The 20,975-nt window shown below is 40.3% G+C and overlaps 1 protein-coding gene across 8 annotated transcripts in view; it reads right to left on the bottom strand.

Moving 5' to 3' along the window:
- Positions 1–20,975, bottom strand: part of LOC121632369 (rho GTPase-activating protein 23-like) — a 105,978-nt gene that overhangs the window by 34,295 nt on the left and 50,708 nt on the right. For 5 of the 8 annotated variants that reach the window (XR_006008908.1, XM_041973815.1, XM_041973817.1 and 2 more), the window contains exon 1: positions 779–1,014. The exons of the other annotated variants lie outside the window; for them this stretch is intronic. Coding sequence is in view for 4 of the 5 variants with exons in the window: in XM_041973815.1 (XP_041829749.1) it covers positions 779–994 (216 nt within the window). In the remaining variant the exon portion in view is untranslated. Of the gene's footprint in view, positions 1–778; positions 1,015–20,975 lie in introns of those variants that run through there. 8 annotated transcript variants of the gene reach the window in all.

Genomic DNA, 20,975 nt, shown 5'->3' on the forward strand with positions numbered 1-20,975 from the left:
TAATTGCATGCATGATCGTGTTGAGAAAATCCGCTCCACTGTCTGGGTACGGTCAACAGATTTTATAGTCTGGCGCCCCTTCCTGACGTTCTTTGAGCGACCCACTACACTCCTTTCTGACCCCGCCTCCCCTTGTTTTTCTTTTTTTTAAGATTATTGTTATTTTTAATTGTTACTGTTTTAAAACCATCTTCGATTTCGTGTTCTACTGTTATTATTATCATCATTTGTCATGTGCTTGTAGGGTTCTGTTGGGTGTTTGCTGGTGCATCCATATCTGGCTCTTGTTGCTCCACTGCTTGTTATCTCCATGGGTTACAGGTGGGTGGGCGGGTGGGGACGTGTGCACTTTGCTGTCTGTTGTATACGATTGATATCCCATCCTTGATTTTGAGTGTTACACCGATTAAGGGAGTAAATCTGAAAATGGACATTGTCTAATTGTCTATTTCATATTTGTTTGTGAATGTTTCAATAAAAAGATCTTTGAAGAAAAAAAATTGCCTGGAGTTTTAAGGGTTAATAAAAAACCTGCATCTCAACCATGTGATGAATTATCTGACACAGGATAAAAGTCAAAAACTGAAACGTACGAGCTTCAGTTCAGACTGATGGTTTCTGGATCAATTTTTCCAATATATTATTTAGAAACCACATGACTGATGATGTGTTCGTGGTAAAGACAACAATCATCAGCATCATCTGCATTATTTGCTGTTCTGTGATTCCATGAAGATCCGAGTGTCTGGAGGATGGTTGGACTGTATCTTATAATTACCCAGGACAATCGCTGGCGCTGTATGAGCCTCCTGGAACCGCGTCTCCTTGGCGATGTGACTGGCGTTGGACGGGGAGACGCGTGAGGTGAAGCGGCCCTTAGAACGGCCAGCCAGATACAGCGAGGTTCGGCGTCGCAGCAGTCCACCCCGACGGAGCACTGGAAGCACCACTCATGGCCTGAAGGAGCTGGTGCGACGCTTGATCCCAGCAGCATAGCACCTCCACATCCACGTGAACGTGTACTGTCAGCCAACACGAATGCACCTGACAGAGGTCACGAAGCTTCAGAGCCCTCAGCTGAGACGCCCGCTCGCCTCGGCATGGCAGCCAGACACGAGCAGCGAGGACGAATCAAGAGGAAGACGAGCCATGGCTGGAGAACACCAGGCTGTAGCTTGTAGCTCTCCTTTGACTTGTTGGATTATGTATTCAGGTCTACAGGACAGAAACTATGATAATCCAACTTGTAACTGGACCAGACTTCATTTGTCAGATTTATTCCGGTTGGCTAATCCCATCCTGTCTGGATGAGCTGGTTCTCATCTTCTATCTGGGTCCTTCCGTGATGAAACTTTCTCCTACATTGGGTCTCAAGAGGCAGATGACTTCTCCATCCTGGTATTAGAAGCCCATTCGGGGACAGGGCGGCCTTCTGCAGCTCCAACTCATCTTCAAGGCTTTCCACAGAAAATCGTCCCGATGGAAGAAAATCTGGCTGTTTTACCGGAGTGTTACTGCTGGCTGGCTGATCCACTCCAGACTAGTTGAATCCCATCCTTTGAGCTGAGGATGCAGTTAGTTTTAGATTAGGATGAAATCCCAGGATGCCGATAAGAAATGTGGAGAAATCCTCCTCATGCTGGCACCACAGTGCAGCACTGCCTATCTTTAATGCTGTCTAAGTATAGTCCTCCCTCCTCTCATCCCTGCCATGCCTCTTTCTTTTTCATTCTCTCTATCTCTCTCTCTCTCCCTGGGGTGTATTTGCTGACATCCCTGCTCTCTCTCTCTCCCTCTCTTTTCTCTCTCGGCCACATTCCTCTCATCCTTTAGATACACAGCCGGGCCTATTGGTAGAGCACACAGCAATGCTAATCTTCCTCTGTGTACTGGGTCTCCCTGTCACCTCCTTTTAGTCTCACAACCTGGTGGCTGATGCTGCTGTTGGTGTTCAGGGTACAAACACACACTATAAACAATGTCCGTGGATCTGAAAGTGTTGGCCAATAAATAATTGGTAATTTGGTTATGGCTTCTATTAAAAGGGGTGAAAACAAAAAGGTTTTATTTTAATGTGTGGCTCTTACAATTTTTTTACAAGCTAAATCCTTGACCACCATGCAGACATTATATTTTATCAGGACAGCCTTGGTGGTCAGAGGCTAAAATTGTGTAAAATGGATCTATTAATGGATGTAGCAGCATAAAGGCCAACCAAACACACAACAGAAACTATTTCCATGTTTCCACTTTTTCCTCATTTCCAGTTATTCCTGCTACTATTTACCTGCTATCCTCACTAAACCAACTCCAGCTCAGCTGCTTTGTGGCGCCACCGTGCATCAGAAACGTCTTCTTGGCTTTATTCCAGCCATAGAGGAGCATTATTTTTCTTCTTTTCACACACACATAGAACTTTCTGCTCACTGGTTGATCTTTGGCTGCTCCTGATTGGACGTTACCGTCAATCTAAGCTCTCTGATTGGTGGAAAGTCTGACAGGAAGTTGCTTCATCATCATGTCCAGGTCTAAATAGAGGTCTCTTAGCAACATAGTAGTGATGGTGATGTTTTTATGGTGAAATGTGATAAATAATGCTGTTATCATGGATCATTGTGGATTTACCAGATAGAGTCTCTGAATAAAACTACATTTAGTGGCTGGATTGTAAACCTCCTGGACGGGATAGAAATGTCTGGAAAACCTCAGTAGATCAGCTAAAGGGTTAAATATCCATCACATTTACCCCACAGAGATACACACCACATTTCCTGGTGGAGGAGATGGAGCTCGGGGAGATCTGCTGGAGTTTTAAGGATTAATTATATTGTAAAACAGCCTTCCATTAAACATGAAGAGGACAAAAACATGGGCTTTGTGGTTTTGGTTTTAAAAGATTCAGTTTTTGAGGTTTTCTTATTTCTCACTACAAACAATTTATATCCACAAATAATTATGACTTTTAATCAGTTTTACGCTGGACCCACCGTCCGTTCATCAACTCCAGCTGTTCGACTTCCTGTTAACACAATTATCTAACCAGCCAATCACACGGCAGCATGTAGCCATGGAGACGTGGTGAAGACGACTTGCTGAAGGTCAAACTGAGCATCGGAATGAGGAAGAAAGGGGATTTAAGGGACTTTGAACGTGGCATGGTTGCTGGTCTGAGTATTTCAGAAACTGAAACTTTCTAGAACATGACAATGACTTCCCTGTACTCCAATGGCCTCCAGTCACCATCACCGGTTCCCAGCCTATTTTCCCTGAAGACTTCATGCAACTACCAAAAACCTGCGGGCCCTCCGCCTACCCATGTTGAAACCATGCTTGGCTTTATGCTTTCATCAGCAGCTCCTCATCATAAATGATGCATTCTGGCTGATTCCTTTCCTTTGATACAGCCAGAGGTAAGGTCATTACCAACATATAGACTTACTTTTTCTTCAAAATAAGGACAAACCATCTGCATTGTGGTTTCTCAGACACGTCCCATTAATGATATGGTACGAAGTGTTTTCACACCACCAGAACATTTGTTCCATGTGAATGAAACACCCAAATGATAGAAAACTTAAGTAAATCCACCTCAACCTGTCTCTGTGTGGACATGGTCTTCATTTAAATCACACTGGCTCTGAACAGTCAAAACCTCGGGGACCCCCCGGTGCTCTTTGAGGAACCCCCTTGGCTGTTCAGAGACGAGTAATTCTCATGATGGATGAAGATCTGCAGCAACTGTGTGACGTAAAAAGGAAAGATAATTGAAATTTTAAATAATTGTGATATCTATCACTTCCATGGCCACAGGTGTATAAATCCAGCAGCGAGGCATGAGGACGGGTTCTACTGACATCTGTGAAGGAACAGGTCGCTCTCAGGAGCTCAGTGAGTTCCAGTGTGGTTCTGTGATCGGATGCTACCTGTGCAACTAGTCCAGTCATGAAATTTTCTCACTCCAAAATATTCCACAGCCAGCAGTCATTGGGATCATAACAAAGTGGAAGCGATTGGGAACTTAACTCAGCCACCAAGTGGTCGCCCCGTAAAATGACTGAGCGGGTCGGCAGCTTTCTGCAGAGTCGATTGCTCCAGACCTCCAGACTTCATGTGGCCTTCAGATCAGCTCTAGAACAGAAGAGAGCATCATGGATCAGGTTTCCACAGCAGCAGCTGCATCCAGACTGGACATTGTCGGATGCAGCGGTGGAGAGAACGCCGCCACTGGACTCTGGATCAGTGGAGACCCGTTCTCTGGAGGGACGAATCACACTTCACCATCTGGCGATCTGATGGAAGAGTCCGGGTCTGGCGGTTGCCAGGACAACGGTACTGGTATGACTGCATTGAGCCAAGTGTAAAGTTTGGTGGAGGGGGGATTATGGTTTGGGTTGTTTTCCAGGAGTTGGGATTGGCCCCTTAGTTCCAGTGAAAGGAACTCTGACAATTCCATGATCCCAACTTTGTGGGAACAGTTTGGGAACGGCCCTTTCTGGTTCCAACATGACGGCACCAGTGGTCAAAGCAGGTCCATGAAGACCTGGATGAGGAGTTTGGTGTGGATCAGTGTTGGGAAAGTTACTTCCCAAGTGTAATATATTTCACATTACCAGTTACTTTCAATTTTAAGTAATACATTTCTTTACAATATTACTCTCTGTATAAAGTAATAAGTAACATATTACTTTTCAGTTACTTTTCACCAAAATAAGCATTTAGGACAAGGCATTACGCAATGAAGGTGCGCAATATTTTGTCATGGTGAATAGTTCTCATTTAAATGTAGTTCCTCATTATTATAGTATGTGTGTGGCAACAAAGTCTAATGAGGTTGCATCAGAAAGTAGTTGTTAATATGAACTGCTGAATTACAATAATGTAATGATATGGAAGAATTAAACAACATGATGTGATACAAACTCTTGTTCTACACCTCATTTATTTGCTTGGCATTATGAAGTGCGGCCAACAAAGATTTAACAAAAAAATTACATTTCCATGAAATGAAATATCTTAATAGTTAATAATCTTTTATAGATTATATAGATTTTTAAAAATATTTTCACTTGTATTTTTGTAATCTACTACAAGCATATGAATTGCAATTTACATTGTATAATTCTGAGGGTTCTCTTCTCTTCTATTATTAACAAGTTTTCCTGAGACAATAGGACACAAAACTCAGGTGAGGACACAAAACTCAGGTGACTACACAAACAAAATAGTTTTCAAAATAGTTCCAAAATGTTCTCCAAAACATGGAGATATATTAGTACAATAAACAATGTGTATTCTGAGATAATGTGACAATAACAAACAAGAAAATCATCAAACACAACTGACTTAACAAACAAAATTGCTTTTTAATCATTGAATCACCTACACCACCTGTAATGTCTCATTTTAAATTAACCATCTGCGGAAATATGATTATACATTACTAATAGGAATTTTTTAGAAATTAGTTTTTTACCTTGTCACTTGATCCAACAGGGATTTTGCTGATAAGCTTCTGAAACGCCGATGACTCAATTGTGGAAAGCGGCAGCGCATCCTCCACGACATACTCAGCTACTAGCCTTCTCACATCTCCTGGGTTCAAAATCTTCACTGCTAGTCTGGAGAAATCCAACTTGAGCTGTTTAGATTTTCTAGCGCCGTCATCTTCTGTCTCTTCGCTAGCAAGAGGCCGTTTAGCCTCTAGCTTATGGTTGCTGTGTACTCGCTCCAAGTGTTTCTTGAGGTTACTTGTGCTATTTTTAGCCGTTGACAGTTCTCTTGGCCTTCCACCAGCACATAAAGTGCATCTTACTGTAATGTTCTTTTCGATTTCTCTGATGTATTCAAAATAGTGAGAGTAAACCCACTTAGAAAATGTCGAGTCGGTTGCCATCATTCCTCGTCCTTTTCTTCTTCTTCTTCTGTTAATTTAAAGCCGCCGCCCTCGTCTTCTTCTTCTTCCTCTTCTTCTTCTTCTTCTACTTCATATTTATTTTTGGCTGTTGCGCGATGGTTGTTTTATTATTTATTTGTCTGATGTTTATACTGACAGTTGGGATTGTAACGCATTACCGGACTCATTTACTGTAATAATATTACCAAAATATAGTTAGTAACGCGTTGTATTACTTCGTTACTGCCAAACGTAGTATATTAGAGTAACGAGTTACCTTTGTAACGCGTTACCCCCAACACTGGTGTGGATGAACTTGATTGGGCTGCACAGAGTCCTGACCTCAACCTGACAGAAGACCTTAGGGATGAATTAGAGCGGAGGCTGAGAGCCAGGCCTTCTGGTCCAGCATCAGTCTGACCTCACACATGTGCTTCTGGAGGAACGGTCAGAAATTCCTACAAACACTCCTGAACCTGTGAAACGCCTTCCCAGAAGAGTTGGAGCTGTTATAGCTGCAGAGGAGGGCCACCGTCAAATCAAACTCATCTGATTAAGAATGGATGTCTGTTAAGCTCATACGAGTCAAGGCGAGCCAGTGCTTTTTACAATATAGTGTTTGTTTACTTCTCTCAGATCTAGAGACGCCTGCAACTGTTTCCAGTTTTCTGTCTGTAGCTGGACTTAAGCTCAGATTTTAAAAACATGACTGAGGCTCAGTCAGCAGACTTGGGTGAGTTTTAAAGAACGATGTAGCACCAGTTCATCCTTTACTCATGAACGGAAACTTCTAACAACAGTTAGCAGGGCTCTTTGTGCAGATACTGTTTCCATGTTTGTGTAAATGTACTTTAATACATGAAAATTAACTAGGTGTGGATGTCTGAGAGTAAAAAAGGCTCCAGCTAAACTGCCACCTTTCATCAGTGTTAGAGCTTCATGTGAACCGTGGTGTGTTTTCCCCTCAGACATCTCCAGCAGAGATGTCAGCCCCTCAGTCCCAATACTGACTGACACCTGAGAGGCGATGGAGGAAGCAGTGGGATGGAGAGACGCTCAAGCAAACACCATCCAGCTTCAGCTTTTACTGACTTTTCTGACCACTTCACTCTCTTCCACTAGTTCATCTTATAATTTTCCTTTCCTTTTTCTATTTCCTGTCCGTTCCTATTTCCATGCTCTACAGTTCTTCCTTTGTTGCTTTCTTTCCTTCTCTTTTCCTTTCCTGGTTTGTCCTTCTCTTTTACTTTCCTCTTTTCATATTATTTCCCTCTTTCCTTTCCTTTCCTGTCATTTCTTTCCTTTCCTTTCCTTTCCATTCCTGTCCTCTCCTCTCCTCTCCTTTCCTTTCCTTTCCTGGCCTCTCCTCTCCTTTCCTTTCCTTTCCTTTCCTTTTCTTTCCTGTCCTGTCCTTTCCTTTCCTTTCCTTTCCTTTCCTTTCCTTTCCTTTCCTTTCCTGGCCTCTCCTCTCCTTTCCTTTCCTTCCTGTCTTTTCCTTCCTGTCCTGTCTCGTCCTAATTGGGGGAAGTCATTGTGACCACCCTGTGTCCTCATGGAAGTGTTTTCTGACTGTGTGAGTACTCATAATCATGGAAGATTGGGTCAGAACAAAAATAACATGATGTGATGCATGAGTCAGGGCAGAGGATGAATCTGCTCTGTCCTGCTTCTTTATGCTTTGAGTATAACCAACCACACGGTGGCTGTGAAGAGGAATGCTTCATCAGTTTTATCCTGTTCACATTTTATAAACCTACCTTGCGAAAACACCTAAAATCAACCACATTTAATGGGATTCAGTGATGAAGTTAATCAGTTGTACTGGACAGGACGTGGATGTTCAGATGGAGGTGGTTCATATCCAGATCAAATCCAGTCTGACGTTACCCTTCCTTTTAGTCTTGCCTTGGGGCACCAAATACAGTTTCCACAAATCATGTTCTCTGATTGCACATCTGAGGACGACTCACTCTCTGGTGTAGCCTAGCCTGCTGTTATCATTAACATATAGATATATAACTTAACAACATATAAACACACAATAATTCACTGACTGAACAACAAGCCATCCATCTATTCACAGATTGATAGTCAGTAGGTTAACATGCTAGTTAAGATTAATTTCCTTTCCCAACTTCTGGAGTTGTGTTCACATAATTCACAGAATAAACTATGAAGTGTCACCTACCATAACATCTCACACAGCGAGATTTTTAAAGTCCTGATTCTGATCTGTAAATAATTTATAATCTGCTGGATGATATTGTCTGTGTATGTATGTATGCATGCATGTATGCATGTATGTATGCATGTATGTATGCATGTATGTATGTATGTATGTATGCATGTATGTATGTATGTATGTATGTATGCATGTATGTATGTATGTATGTATATATGTATGTTTGCATGTATGTATGTATGTATGTATGTATGTATGTATGTATGTATGTATGTATGTATGTATGTATGCATGTATGTAAGCATGTATGCATGTTTGCATGTATGTATGTATGTATGTATGTATGTATGTATGTATGTATGTATGTATGCATGTATGTAAGCATGTATGCATGTTTGCATGTATGTATGTATGTATGTATGTATGTATGTATGTATGTATGTATGTATGTGTGTATGTATGTATGCATGCATGTATGCATGTATGTATGTATGTATGTATGCATGTATGTATGTATGTATGTATGTATGTATGTATGTATGTATGTATGTATGTATGTATGTATGTATGTATGCATGCATGTATGTAAGCATGTATGCATGTTTGCATGTATGTATGTATGTATGTATGTATGTATGTATGTATGTATGCATGTATGTATGTATGCATGTTTGCATATATGTATGTATGCATTTATGTTTTTATGTATGTATGTATGTATGTATGCATGTATGTATGTATGTATGTATGTATGTATGCATGTATGTATGTATGAATGTATGTATGCATGTATGCATGTTTGCATATATGTATGTATGCATTTATGTTTTTATGTATGTATGTATGTATGTATGCATGTTTGCATGTATGTATGTATGTATGTATGTATGTATGTATGTATGTATGTATGTATGTATGTATGTATGTATGTATGTATGCATGTATGTATGCATGTATGCATGTATGTATGTATGTATGTATGTATGTATGTATGTATGTATGTATGTATGCATGTATGTAAGCATGTATGCATGTTTGCATGTATGTATGTATGTATGTATGTATGTATGTATGTATGTATGTATGCATGTATGTATGTATGCATGTTTGCATATATGTATGTATGCATTTATGTTTTTATGTATGTATGTATGTATGCATGTATGCATGTTTGCATATATGTATGTATGCATTTATGTTTTTATGTTTTTATGTATGTATGTATGTATGTATGTATGTATGTATGTATGTATGTATGTATGTATGTATGCATGTTTGCATGTATGTATGTATGTATGTATGTATGTATGTATGCATGTATGCATGTATGTATGCATGTATGCATGTATGTATGCATGTATGTATGTATGTATGTATGTATTTATGCATGTATGTATGTATGTATGTATGCATGTATGTAAGCATGTATGCATGTTTGCATGTATGTATGTATGTATGTATGTATGTATGTATGTATGTATGTATGTATGCATGTATGTATGTATGCATGTTTGCATATATGCATGTATGCATTTATGTTTTTATGTATGTATGTATGCATGCATGTATGTATGTATGTATGTATGTATGTATGCATGTTTGCATATATGTATGTATGCATTTATGTTTTTATGTATGTATGCATGTATGCATGTATGCATGTTTGCATGTATGTATGTATGTATGTATGTATGCATGTATGCATGTTTGCATATATGTATGTATGTATGTATGCATGTCTGTATGTATGTATGTGTGTATGCATGTATGCATGTTTGCATGTATGTATGTATGTATGTATGTATGCATGTATGCATGTATGTATGTATGTATGTATGCATGTATGCATGTATGCATGTTTGCATGTATGTATGTATGTATGTATGTATGCATGTATGTATGCATGTATGCATGTATGTATGTATGTATGTATGTATGTATGCATGTATGTATGCATGTATGCATGTTTGCATATATGTATGTATGTATGTATGTATGTATGTATGTATGTATGTATGTATGTATGTATGTATGTATGTATGTATGTATGTATGTATGTTTGCATGTATGTATGTATGTATGTATGTATGTATGTATGTATGTATGTATGCATGTTTGCATGTATGCATGTATGCATGTTTGCATGTATGTATGTATGTATGTATGTATGTATGTATGTATGCATGTATGTATGCATGTTTGCATGTATGTATGTATGTATGTATGTATGCATGTATGCATGTTTGCATATATGTATGTATGTATGTATGTATGTATGTATGTATGTATGTATGTATGTTTGCATGTATGTATGTATGTATGTATGTATGTATGCATGTTTGCATGTATGTATGTATGTATGTATGTATATATGTATATGCGGGACATGAAGGAGACTAAGTTTAAGCCTAATCGATAGCCATCCACTTTTAGAGTTGTTATTTAACTGGCATTTACTCTGCAACAGTCCGTATGAGCTGACACCTCCACTGAATGCTGGTATGGACATGGAAACAATCTAAAGGTACAACAGTGCAGCGTTCTGGATATGTAAACACAGCAGACATGACAGAAAGCCTGAAACATCAAGAAACAAAGCAAAATGAAATTAAATTAGAAAAGTCCAGTTGTGTAGATGTTGGTGAATAAAGAACAATACGTTTGTGTTGCTTCCTCCCCAGATTGATGGTTGCATCCTGTCTTTGCTCTCCTGAGGGAGATCAGGAAACCACAGAGTGCTGAGACCCAGACCTCCAACACCATGAGACATTCCTTTCTACAGAAAACAACACTTGCTAAACAAAGCTCCGCAAAGATTTCCACTGCAAGCGCCTTTATTTTTACTCAGTGTGGTTTTACTTCTGCTTTCACTCTATTCACTGTTCAGAAGAAAAGACGTTAAACTACTGATGGAAATACTTTATCAGCAGGACTTTAATTGAAACATAAAAACTGATATTTTATTATTTCCTGGACATGAGCCATCTCTGACGTTCCACATTTTAGCCACCAGAGGGCAGCAGTGTATTACACACAACCTTTTCCTTGGCTCTAATTAGGTCTTAACACATGAACATGAGTGAAAATGATTTCTGCTTTGTCTCCAATAATAAAACCTATCTGAGGGACTACACTGACAGTACCGGCTCTCTGTGGTTGGTTATTTCACATCCACAGGTTTAGTAATCTCAGTTTGGTACGACTCCAGTTAGTCAGAGGCCTGTACCAGGAAGCTGGATTCCCTCGGATCCAGGTAATTTAAGGGTTTACTTGGTTTTCTGTCTTATGATGCTGGTTCGCTTCTTACCAGGTAAATCACCATGGTAACTTACACTGAACGGCTAACCTGCTCCAGAGCAGGTTATGTTCTAGATCAGAGATCAAGAAGTATAAAAGCTCCATCTCCTGACCAATCAGATCTCTTGGAAAATGCCCCGCCCATTCTTAGAATATCCTGTTCATGTTGGTGGTGGATGGTGCGAGGAGGCCTAGGAGAGGAAGAGCTTTAGGGACAGATGCATCCTTTAGATGAAGAAATTAAGTCTTGTTCTTGACTTGTTGACTTGTTGAGATAATGAGCTTAATAATGATGCTCACACATGGCAGAACTACAGTACCATAATCTTATGGAACTGCTACTAATGGTGTCGTCATGGTGAGGAATTAATATTCAACACAAACACGCTCCTGTGTGGTGCTGAGCCAAGCTCCGTCCCGAACGTCTGATACCGAGTTGATAACCAGCGTCGTAGGACTGCTTATCAGGATCCTGAATATCTGGGTAAGTCAAACCAGATATCCGGGTGTGTTAATCCTGCTTCGTAGTACCTACATCTGATAATTCCTCTGCTGCAGTGAGGGGAAGCTTAGCATCACCCTGATGTGTGTCACAACAGATAAATAAGTGGTAAATGTAAAAGATGCTGGAAGCAGTGCACCGTGATGGGAGGACACATACGCTCGTTATACGTCTCCAACAAGGGAAAGCTCACTAATTGACCTATTTTTAGTCAACTGTGAAAATCGTTCTGAGCTAAAAATAACTACAGATTTATGTTCATGTCTGCCATTGAACTTGTTCTGAGTCACAGCTGTTGCTGGGCTCTTTCTACATAGGGACTGATCTCAGAAATCTCCACAGTTAAAAAGTCCTCCTCTGCACCTGAAAATGAAGCGTCATGCAGGTTTACATGGCGGTGCACAGATCCTAGAGAGTCCTCTACATCCTGCAGAAAGCAGTCCTGGTGGGTTCAGCTTAGCCTGCTCGGCTGCTGCTTGCCCCACATGTTCAAACTCTTCCAGCAGACCCAGATGGTTTCCACTGGTTTGGTCAAGAAATTCTACTGCTGAAGACACTTATACAAAACAGAGCTTTTCAACCCAGAAACTTTAAGGACATCAGCTGGTGGTTCAGAAATATCTGTTAGTTCAGGTCAGAGTAGAAATATTCAGCCTCTGTTTATCAACCTCACCATAACTCTTTGACAGTTCTTTTTTAGAGCTGTCAAATGATTAAAATCATTAATCAGACTGATCACAGCTTATAAATGAATCATTCGCAACCGTGCCTGAAATATGCCCATTTTCTGCATCACCAAAGAACCAATGCTTACAAAAATTTAACTGACCTTCACTTGGGGTTGTCTTCACTTTTTTACATCAGATGATCACTTTAGCTGTAATAATCAGTTAATAGTCAATATTTCATAAAATCTAGACTTAAAAAAAGGTCTCATCTGTGCCCCCCTTTTCCCGCTCAGCACCCCTGCCTGGTCCCCCATCCAAACTTTTCTAGACCCGCCCCTGCATAGCTGGAAGTATAAAACCTTTCTACCACCTGTCAGCTACTGTGTTAGAGAAGGTCCCGGTCTGATTTAATCTCAGAGCCTGTTCATAGTTTCACCACATACACCGTAGAATGTGGGGGCCATGAGAGACAGAAAGAAAGGAGTGAAGGATTACTTGCTGAAGGAGAAGCTGTGATGGACGAGCATGGAGCGGGTAGGACAGGACAGTTAACGCCAGACTGCCGCCACATGGCCAGGCGCTGCCGGTGTGCTGGGATTGGATCATCAACACGTGTTGTCTGGCGCGAAGACTGTGGTCAAACATCTCCGTGGGTTGATGAGAGCGTTTGGTTTGGGTATGGTGCTTGTCTGAACGCAGGTTGTCTTCACCGCATGATCGGAACATTTTCATGACTTAATTATGTTTCACAGAACATCAGATTAGTTCCAGGATCTGTTGATGGAGTCAAGTTCATTCTTTTTTTACTAGTCTTTCTTTTGATATATGTTGCTGCTGAGATCTTGGACTGTTTCCATGGCAACCGTTAAGGTGACTAGTGTGGGTCTCCATCACCACAGCTGACCTGAGCACGGCCTGAACAAACGCTGTCTGCTGCTGACCGGTGCTGAGCACAGAATAGCCGGACAGATGCGTGAGACTATTGTTCTACGTTGGACAGAAGCTCTGTGTCTCCGAGGAGGACCGGGACAAAACAGTTTGGTTGTTTGTGTTTGAAAGAATGCAACAGTATGATGAAGGAGGGGAACAAGGGTGGAGGACACCACACCGACCACGGCTCGAACTCTGCAGAACAATGTGTCCTAGACGTCTAACAAACTAACCAGCACTGTGTTTTCCCACAATACGCATCAGGATTCCAGCAAGAATGAGTGAGAAAAGCCTTAATTATATAATTACATGTAATTAATTATATACCGACTATAATCCAGTTAAAACAAACTTAGTCTATGATCCACATCAATTCAGTTTCTATAACCATATAAAGCAGTTTATAAAATAATGACCTAGCTTAGAAAACCTAAATCAGGACCAGAACCAGGAAGGAAACCCTCCATCAGGACCAGAACCAGGAAGGAAACCCTCCATCAGGACCAGAACCAGCAAGGAAACCCTCCATCAGGACCAGAAGCAGGAAGGAAAACCCTTTATCAGGACCAGAGCCAGGAAGGAAAACCCCAATCAGGACCAGAACAAGGAAGGAAAACCTTCATCAGGAGCAGAACCAGGAAGGAAATCCTCCTTCAGGACCAGAACCAGGACGGAAAACCTTCATCAAGACCAGAACAATGAAAGAAAACCTCCATCAGGACCAGAACCAGAAAGGAAAACCTTCATCTGGACCAGAACCAGGAAGAAAAATCTCTGTCAGGACCAGAACCAGGAAGAAAAACCCCCATCAGGACCAGAACCAGGACAGAAAACCTCCATCAGGAACAGAACCAGGAAATAAAACCTCCATCTGTCATGGTTCTGTGTGTCTGAGTTTTGCAGGTAGGGTTGAGCAGGTTGCCATGGGGATGAAGGGCGGAGGCTGGAGCCACAATTGATCCCACCTGCAGCGCATCAGCACCTTCGTTAGCCAGCTTACCTCCCAGCTATTTAAGATCATGCAGGAGCTCCAGTCTTCGCCAGATTGTCACACTTTACTGCGTGGTAACCAGGCCTCATTCTAAGTCTTACCTTGTGCCTTGTTCTCAGTAAACTTATCTTGTCATCTTAATTCCTCAGCCTTAGACCTTGCTACCTTGGATCACCACAGCACCTTGGATAAAGACTGTCCCTCATGCCAAGTCGACTGCCTGCCTGCTCGCCCTGCCTGCAAACAAACTCATTCCACCTCCACCAGCAACCATCACCTGGCTTACTCCTCCACCGTCAGTCTTCCTCTGGAATACAGTAAGCCGCTGCTATAGCAGAAATAACCCAGCACCCTCTCAGACCCACATTAATCCTCTGCCCTCTCATAGGAAGATCTTCCCGGACCTGGACCAAGCCACTAAACATTTATTATAAATAAACATTGTTTGCATCTCACTCCTTGTCTCACTAAGTGTTCTGCATTTGGGTCTGCTTCTTTGTACCGCGGTCTCCGACCGTGTCACCATCAGAACTAGAACGAGGAAAGAAAACCCCTATCAGGACCAGGACCAGGACCAGGAAGGAAAATCCCCGTCAGGACCAGAACTAGGAAGGAAAACCTTCATCTGGACCAGAAACAGGAAGGAAAACCTTCATCAGGACCAGAACCAGGAAGGAAAACCTCCATCAGGACCAGAACCAGGAAGGAAAACCTCCATTAGAACCAGAAAAGAAAACCTCCATCAGGACCAGAACCAGGAAGGAAACCCTCCATCAGGACCAGAACCAGGAAGGAAAACCTCTGTCAGGACCAGAACCAGGAAGAAAAACCCCCATCAGGACCAGAACCAGGACAGAAAACCTCCATCAGGAACAGAACCAGGAAATAAACCCTCCATCAGGACCAGAACCAGGAAGGAAAATCTCTATCAGGACTAGAACCAGCAAGGAAGGAAACCCTCCATCAGGACCAGAACCAGGAAAAAAAAAACCCTCCATCAGGACCAGAACCAGGAAGGAAACCCTCCATCAGGACCAGAACCAGGAAGGAAACCCTCCATCAGGACCAGAACCAGGAAGGAAAAACTTCATCAGGACCAGACCCAGCAAGGAAGGAAACCCTCCATCAGGACCAGAACCAGGAAGGAAACCCTCCTTCAGGACCAGAACCAGGAAGGAAAACCTTCATCAAGACCAGAACCAGGAAGAAAAATCTCTGTCGGGACCAGAACCAGGAAGAAAAATCTCTGTCGGGACCAGAACCAGGAAGAAAAACCCCCATCAGGACCAGAACCAGGACAGAAAACCTCCATCAGGAACAGAACCAGGAAATAAAACCCCCATCAGGACCAGAACCAGGAAATAAAACCCCCATCAGGACCAGGACCAGGAAGGAAAATCCCCGTCAGGACCAGAACCAGGAAGGAAAACCTCCATCAGAACCAGAACCAGGAAGGAAAACCTCCATTAGAACCAGGAACTAGTGCGGACGAGCTGGCTGGAGTCTTTCACAGGATCTTCAACCAGTCCCTGTCCCAGTCCACATTCCACCCTGCCTGAAATCCTCCACCATGCTCCCACTGCCCAAGAAACCCCACATCACTGACTACCGGCCAGTCGCGCTCACCGCAGTAGTGATGAGGTACTTTGAAAAACTGCACAGTTAGTTGTAGTTCTGGTCCGACTGAAAACCGGGGGTCTCCCGGTTGATTCTCTTCCAGTGTGAAAGCAGGTGGGAGGAGGTGATGTAGATCAACATGGTGGATGTCTGGCTGCCTCCTGCTGCTCATACTGGACACATTCTGGTGGGAATGCTCCGTTAATGTACCAGGCTAGAAGAGCACCCACTGCCCATTTAAACCCAAGTCACCCAGAGGTTTTCTAGAAGGACCTCATTATTGTGTAACTCTGAAAGTAAAAGCAGAATAAAGCAGGAAAATGCAACCTGACTGACTTTCTGCTGCGATACGGTGACTGGATTACGTCAGTTCGTTCCAGCTATAAGGAGGAGCTAAAGCTGCTGTGACCACAATGGTTAGCTTCCCTTGTTGTGGGTCTGGTTAGCTGCTGTAGCTGCCTGGCCTCCACTGACCTGGCAGCTCTGAATTTCTATTTTAGGACACGTGTTTTGCTCAGAAACGTGGATGCGATGAGATCAGTAAAGAGCAAAGCAAACTCAGGTATTTGATGTTGCCCATCCTCCGGTTATCTCAGTGTTTCTGCATGTTTCAGGATCGTTTCCGAGGAAAGTTCTCAGTCTCTGTTCCAACTTTAGCCTTTTCAGTTCATGTCTACCGATGCACATAGGAGTTTTTCTGATCCATACCAACACGATTTTGACCAAAGCTCAACCATTTCATGTAATAAAATCACATCTGGAGCTCATCCATGTGATTTAGTCTTAGTATAGCCAGCTAAAAGCGATCAGAAGTCAGAATGGAAATAACGTTTAGTTCTGCTGGTTTACAATGACGCTCAGGCGGTAAAAAACAAACGTTTCGTTGAGTTTGGGACTCTCATTTCCACAGTAACAGTAATTTTTGGAACGGCCTCCAGAGGGAAGCACAAGGTGAATAATAATAATAATAATAATAATAACAATAATAATATAAATAATAATAACAATAATAATAATAAAAATAATGATAATAATAATAATAACAACAACAACAATAATAATAATAACAATAATACCAACAATAATAATAATAATAATAATAATAACAACAATAATAATAACAAAAATAATAACAATAATAATAATAACAATAATAATATAAATAATAATAACAATAATAATAATAAAAATAGTGATAATAATAATAATAACAACAACAACAATAATAATAATAATAATACCAACAATAATAATAATAACAATAATAATAATAACAAAAATAATAACAATAATAATAATAACAATAATAATAATAATAACAATAATAATAATAATAATAACAAAAATAACAACAATAATAATATTAACAATAATAATAATAATAATAATAATAAAAATAATAACAATAATAATAATAATATTAACAATATTAATAATAATAATAATAATGATAATAATATTAACAATAATAACAATAATAATAATAACAGCAATAATAATAATAATAATAATAACAATAATAATATTAATAATAATAATAACAATAATAATAATAACAATAATAATAATAATAATAATAATAATAATAATAATAATAATAATAATAATAATAATAATAATAATAATAATAAAAATAATAACAATAATAATGATAACAATAATAATAATAAAAATCAAAATAATAACAATAATAATAATAATAATATTAACAATATTAATAATAATAATAATAATAATATTAACAATATTAATAATAATAATAATAATGATAATAATAATATTAACAATAATAATAATAATAATAACAACAATAATAATATTAATAATAATAATAACAATAATAATAATAACAATAATAATAATAATGAAGCGTGTGGTAAGAAAACGCTTCATGCTGCTGGTGAAAATCAACAGCTTGAGGCCCGGATGGGGCCACAACACCCAGAACAGATCCAGCTGGAGCGTTCTGGAACAGCTGTTCTGTTTCTAATCACAGATGGAGGTAGCAGCAACTGAAAACATGTGGTTCTTCTCAGGAGTCCTTTTTATTCTCTGTCTGTTCAAACATCTTCTGTGTGAACACAGCCCTCTCTGTTGGACTTTCATTTCTCATCTGAGAGCGTTCTACTTCCTCCTCCTACTCAAACACATCAGTCCATCACAAGCACTCATTCATCCACACATTCCTGAGCTGATGGAAGAAGAATGGCCAACGTGGTCAAACACACACATTGAACTGACTTCATTTCACCCCCTGAAGTTTAGCCATACTAAACATAATAAATAAACATAATAATAATAATGACATCTAAGAACTTTATACACACAGACAAGGGGAGAAAAGTGTAAGATAACCAGTCATAACAAGAGATCAAAGGACAATAAAAACACAGAAAGACCTGCAGACAGGACCATGGAGACCCTCACCATCCTAACAACGGTGTGGTGGAGAGGCGGCGCTCTGGCCGCCGTCTAAGGCTCATGATGGCAAACCCAGAGAGACTCAGGAGGAGCTTCCTCCCTCAGGCTGACCCTGTAGTGGTCCTGGCCAGCGTCCGACCTTCTGCTGGAAACACCGTCATTTACTCCCTTTAAAAGCTTCATATCTGCTCCATCCACACTGGAAATATTCTGTATGCGTGTAGTCAGTCTGTACAGCAGCACTGTGGCTCGTTATATTTATATTTATTGTCTTTTTAGTTTATTACCATGTCTTTGTTTTTTTAATGATGGTAAATGAGTGTGTGTAAACCTGAAGTTGACATCAGACCCCCCCCCCCCATTTAACTTTCTGCCATTCCTCATCTCCTTCTGCACCACAATTAGCATTTTAAAAATTTGTATATATACGTTTATATATATAAAATAATGAAGCATGTGATAAAATAATAATAATTATTACTATTACTATTGAAATACACACTAAAACATGCACAAGGCTAACAGAGCTCCACTGTCATGCATTTCTCAGCCAGTCCCCCACCTCTCCTCTCTCTGCATACAGTACAGAGCTCAGCCACTTATTCCCAAGTCCCCCCACCACCACCACCACCACCCAGTCCCCCCACCGCAGCGGCAACACTTTCAACACCATCTCCCTTCATACTGTTTGCTCTCGGTATTTTCAGAAAGGCAAGTAGAGTTTTTGTTGTTGTTTTTATTGTGTAAGTAATGATAATGAACATTGGCTAACTTCACTTGTAGACTACAGGCAGAGGGGGGGATAGAAATGGTTTCATCTGTTTGTGTTTGATCAGAGTTTATTTTATTTAATCATCTTATATCAAAACGTCACAGAGTGAATGATTTTAAAATTTACAGGTAAATACCAAGAGTGCTCTGTGAGACCTGATGGGGTGTTAACTGGTTGGATTAAGTGTTTTAGATTGTGAAACGTAATGGAAGCATCCAGTGTTTTAGATTGTGAAACGTAATGGAAGCATCCAGTGTTAACTAGTTTTTAATAACACCAAATACTGTTACTGCATCCACACTAAATAATCAACAGTCATCAGTAAATTTGTGATTTTTCAGCTAAAAGAGCAGCATGCTGAAGGTCCTGTACAGTCTCCTGTTGAAAGTCAGCCATTTCTGCCAACCTAAAACCTTCATTTTCCTCCCACAGCCTCACTCAGAGCCAGGCAGCCATGCAGGAAGCTCTGCCTGCACTAACAGCTGGAACCTGCTCAGTCTTGATTGGTCAGGAGGCGAGGATCTGGCCCAAGCACACCTTGAAAGGCTGCCGCCTCATTCACATAATGAGGCAGAAACGGGCTGACTGAATGTTTGACAGGCAGGAGTTACCTAAGGTGTAGGTGCAGACCAGCGAGACACAGGTGAGGTAGAGGAGGCAAGAGAGTCAGGTGGAGGAGCAGGGGAGGCGAATGGTGTAGGAGATAATAAATAAACTAACAGCCAGGATGTAAACTGTGTCACATTTAACTTAATAGAATGTACATGTTGGTGAATCATAATTAGCCGTTTACGGTGCCTGTTGTTTGATTGGTTTTTGTTAATAATAAAAACCCATTAGCATCAGTTACAGGAAGAGTGTTATTCAGAATTGGTATAGTATGACTGATCTGTGTAAATAATATGTTGGTTAATTATAACCATGCCATACCATACCACCATCAAAGGAGTTTAACACTTCAATTTAAGAACTATAAAAATATAAGAAATAGAAAGAATTTTTTGCCAGAATTGCCACCTGTGGGTCCTGGGACTCAATCCATTAAAAATCTATCATTATCGTGCATTATCACATTTCTTTCAGAATACGTTCATAGTGATGTAACATCCTGTTATTTTCAAAATATTCTGTCTATTTTTAACATAGCACTTACTGTGTCCCATTTCAGGGTCTGCACACTTCGAAGTGCGCAGACTACGTAGGCTGCAGAGTGTCCTCCGTAGTCTACACACTTCGAAGTCTGCTTAACGTTCGTGAAATGGGACAGCCTACCTAGTCTACAAGAATTTCCCATAGCAACAACACAGGACGTTTAATCACTTAAACCTCAGAAATTACTTGTAGGAAACGTCAGCAGACGCTGAACAGAGAGGCAACACCGACAGTTTAAAAAAAAAACAAACAAAAAAAAAGAAAAACGGTTTGAGGCTTTGTTGTTTTCCATCCGGTACACAGTTCATTAACCCCTTAAAAGTAACTGAATATCAAATATTACCGAATTTTAATGTCACCATTTAACAAACATGCTTTAAATATACTTGGTTTTGTAACGTTTATACTAAAGTGTAGTTAAAAAAACGAACTTTTTTTTAAAATAAAACTTTATTTAAACTTAATACGACTCTTCTGAGGTTGCTGATTCGCCACCGTCCTGTGCGCAACGAATTATGGGAGAAAAGAGGCCGCGAAGGATGCATCACCA

The sequence above is a fragment of the Melanotaenia boesemani genome, chromosome 21, assembly GCF_017639745.1.
Source record: "Melanotaenia boesemani isolate fMelBoe1 chromosome 21, fMelBoe1.pri, whole genome shotgun sequence".
Lineage (NCBI taxonomy): Eukaryota > Metazoa > Chordata > Actinopteri > Atheriniformes > Melanotaeniidae > Melanotaenia > Melanotaenia boesemani.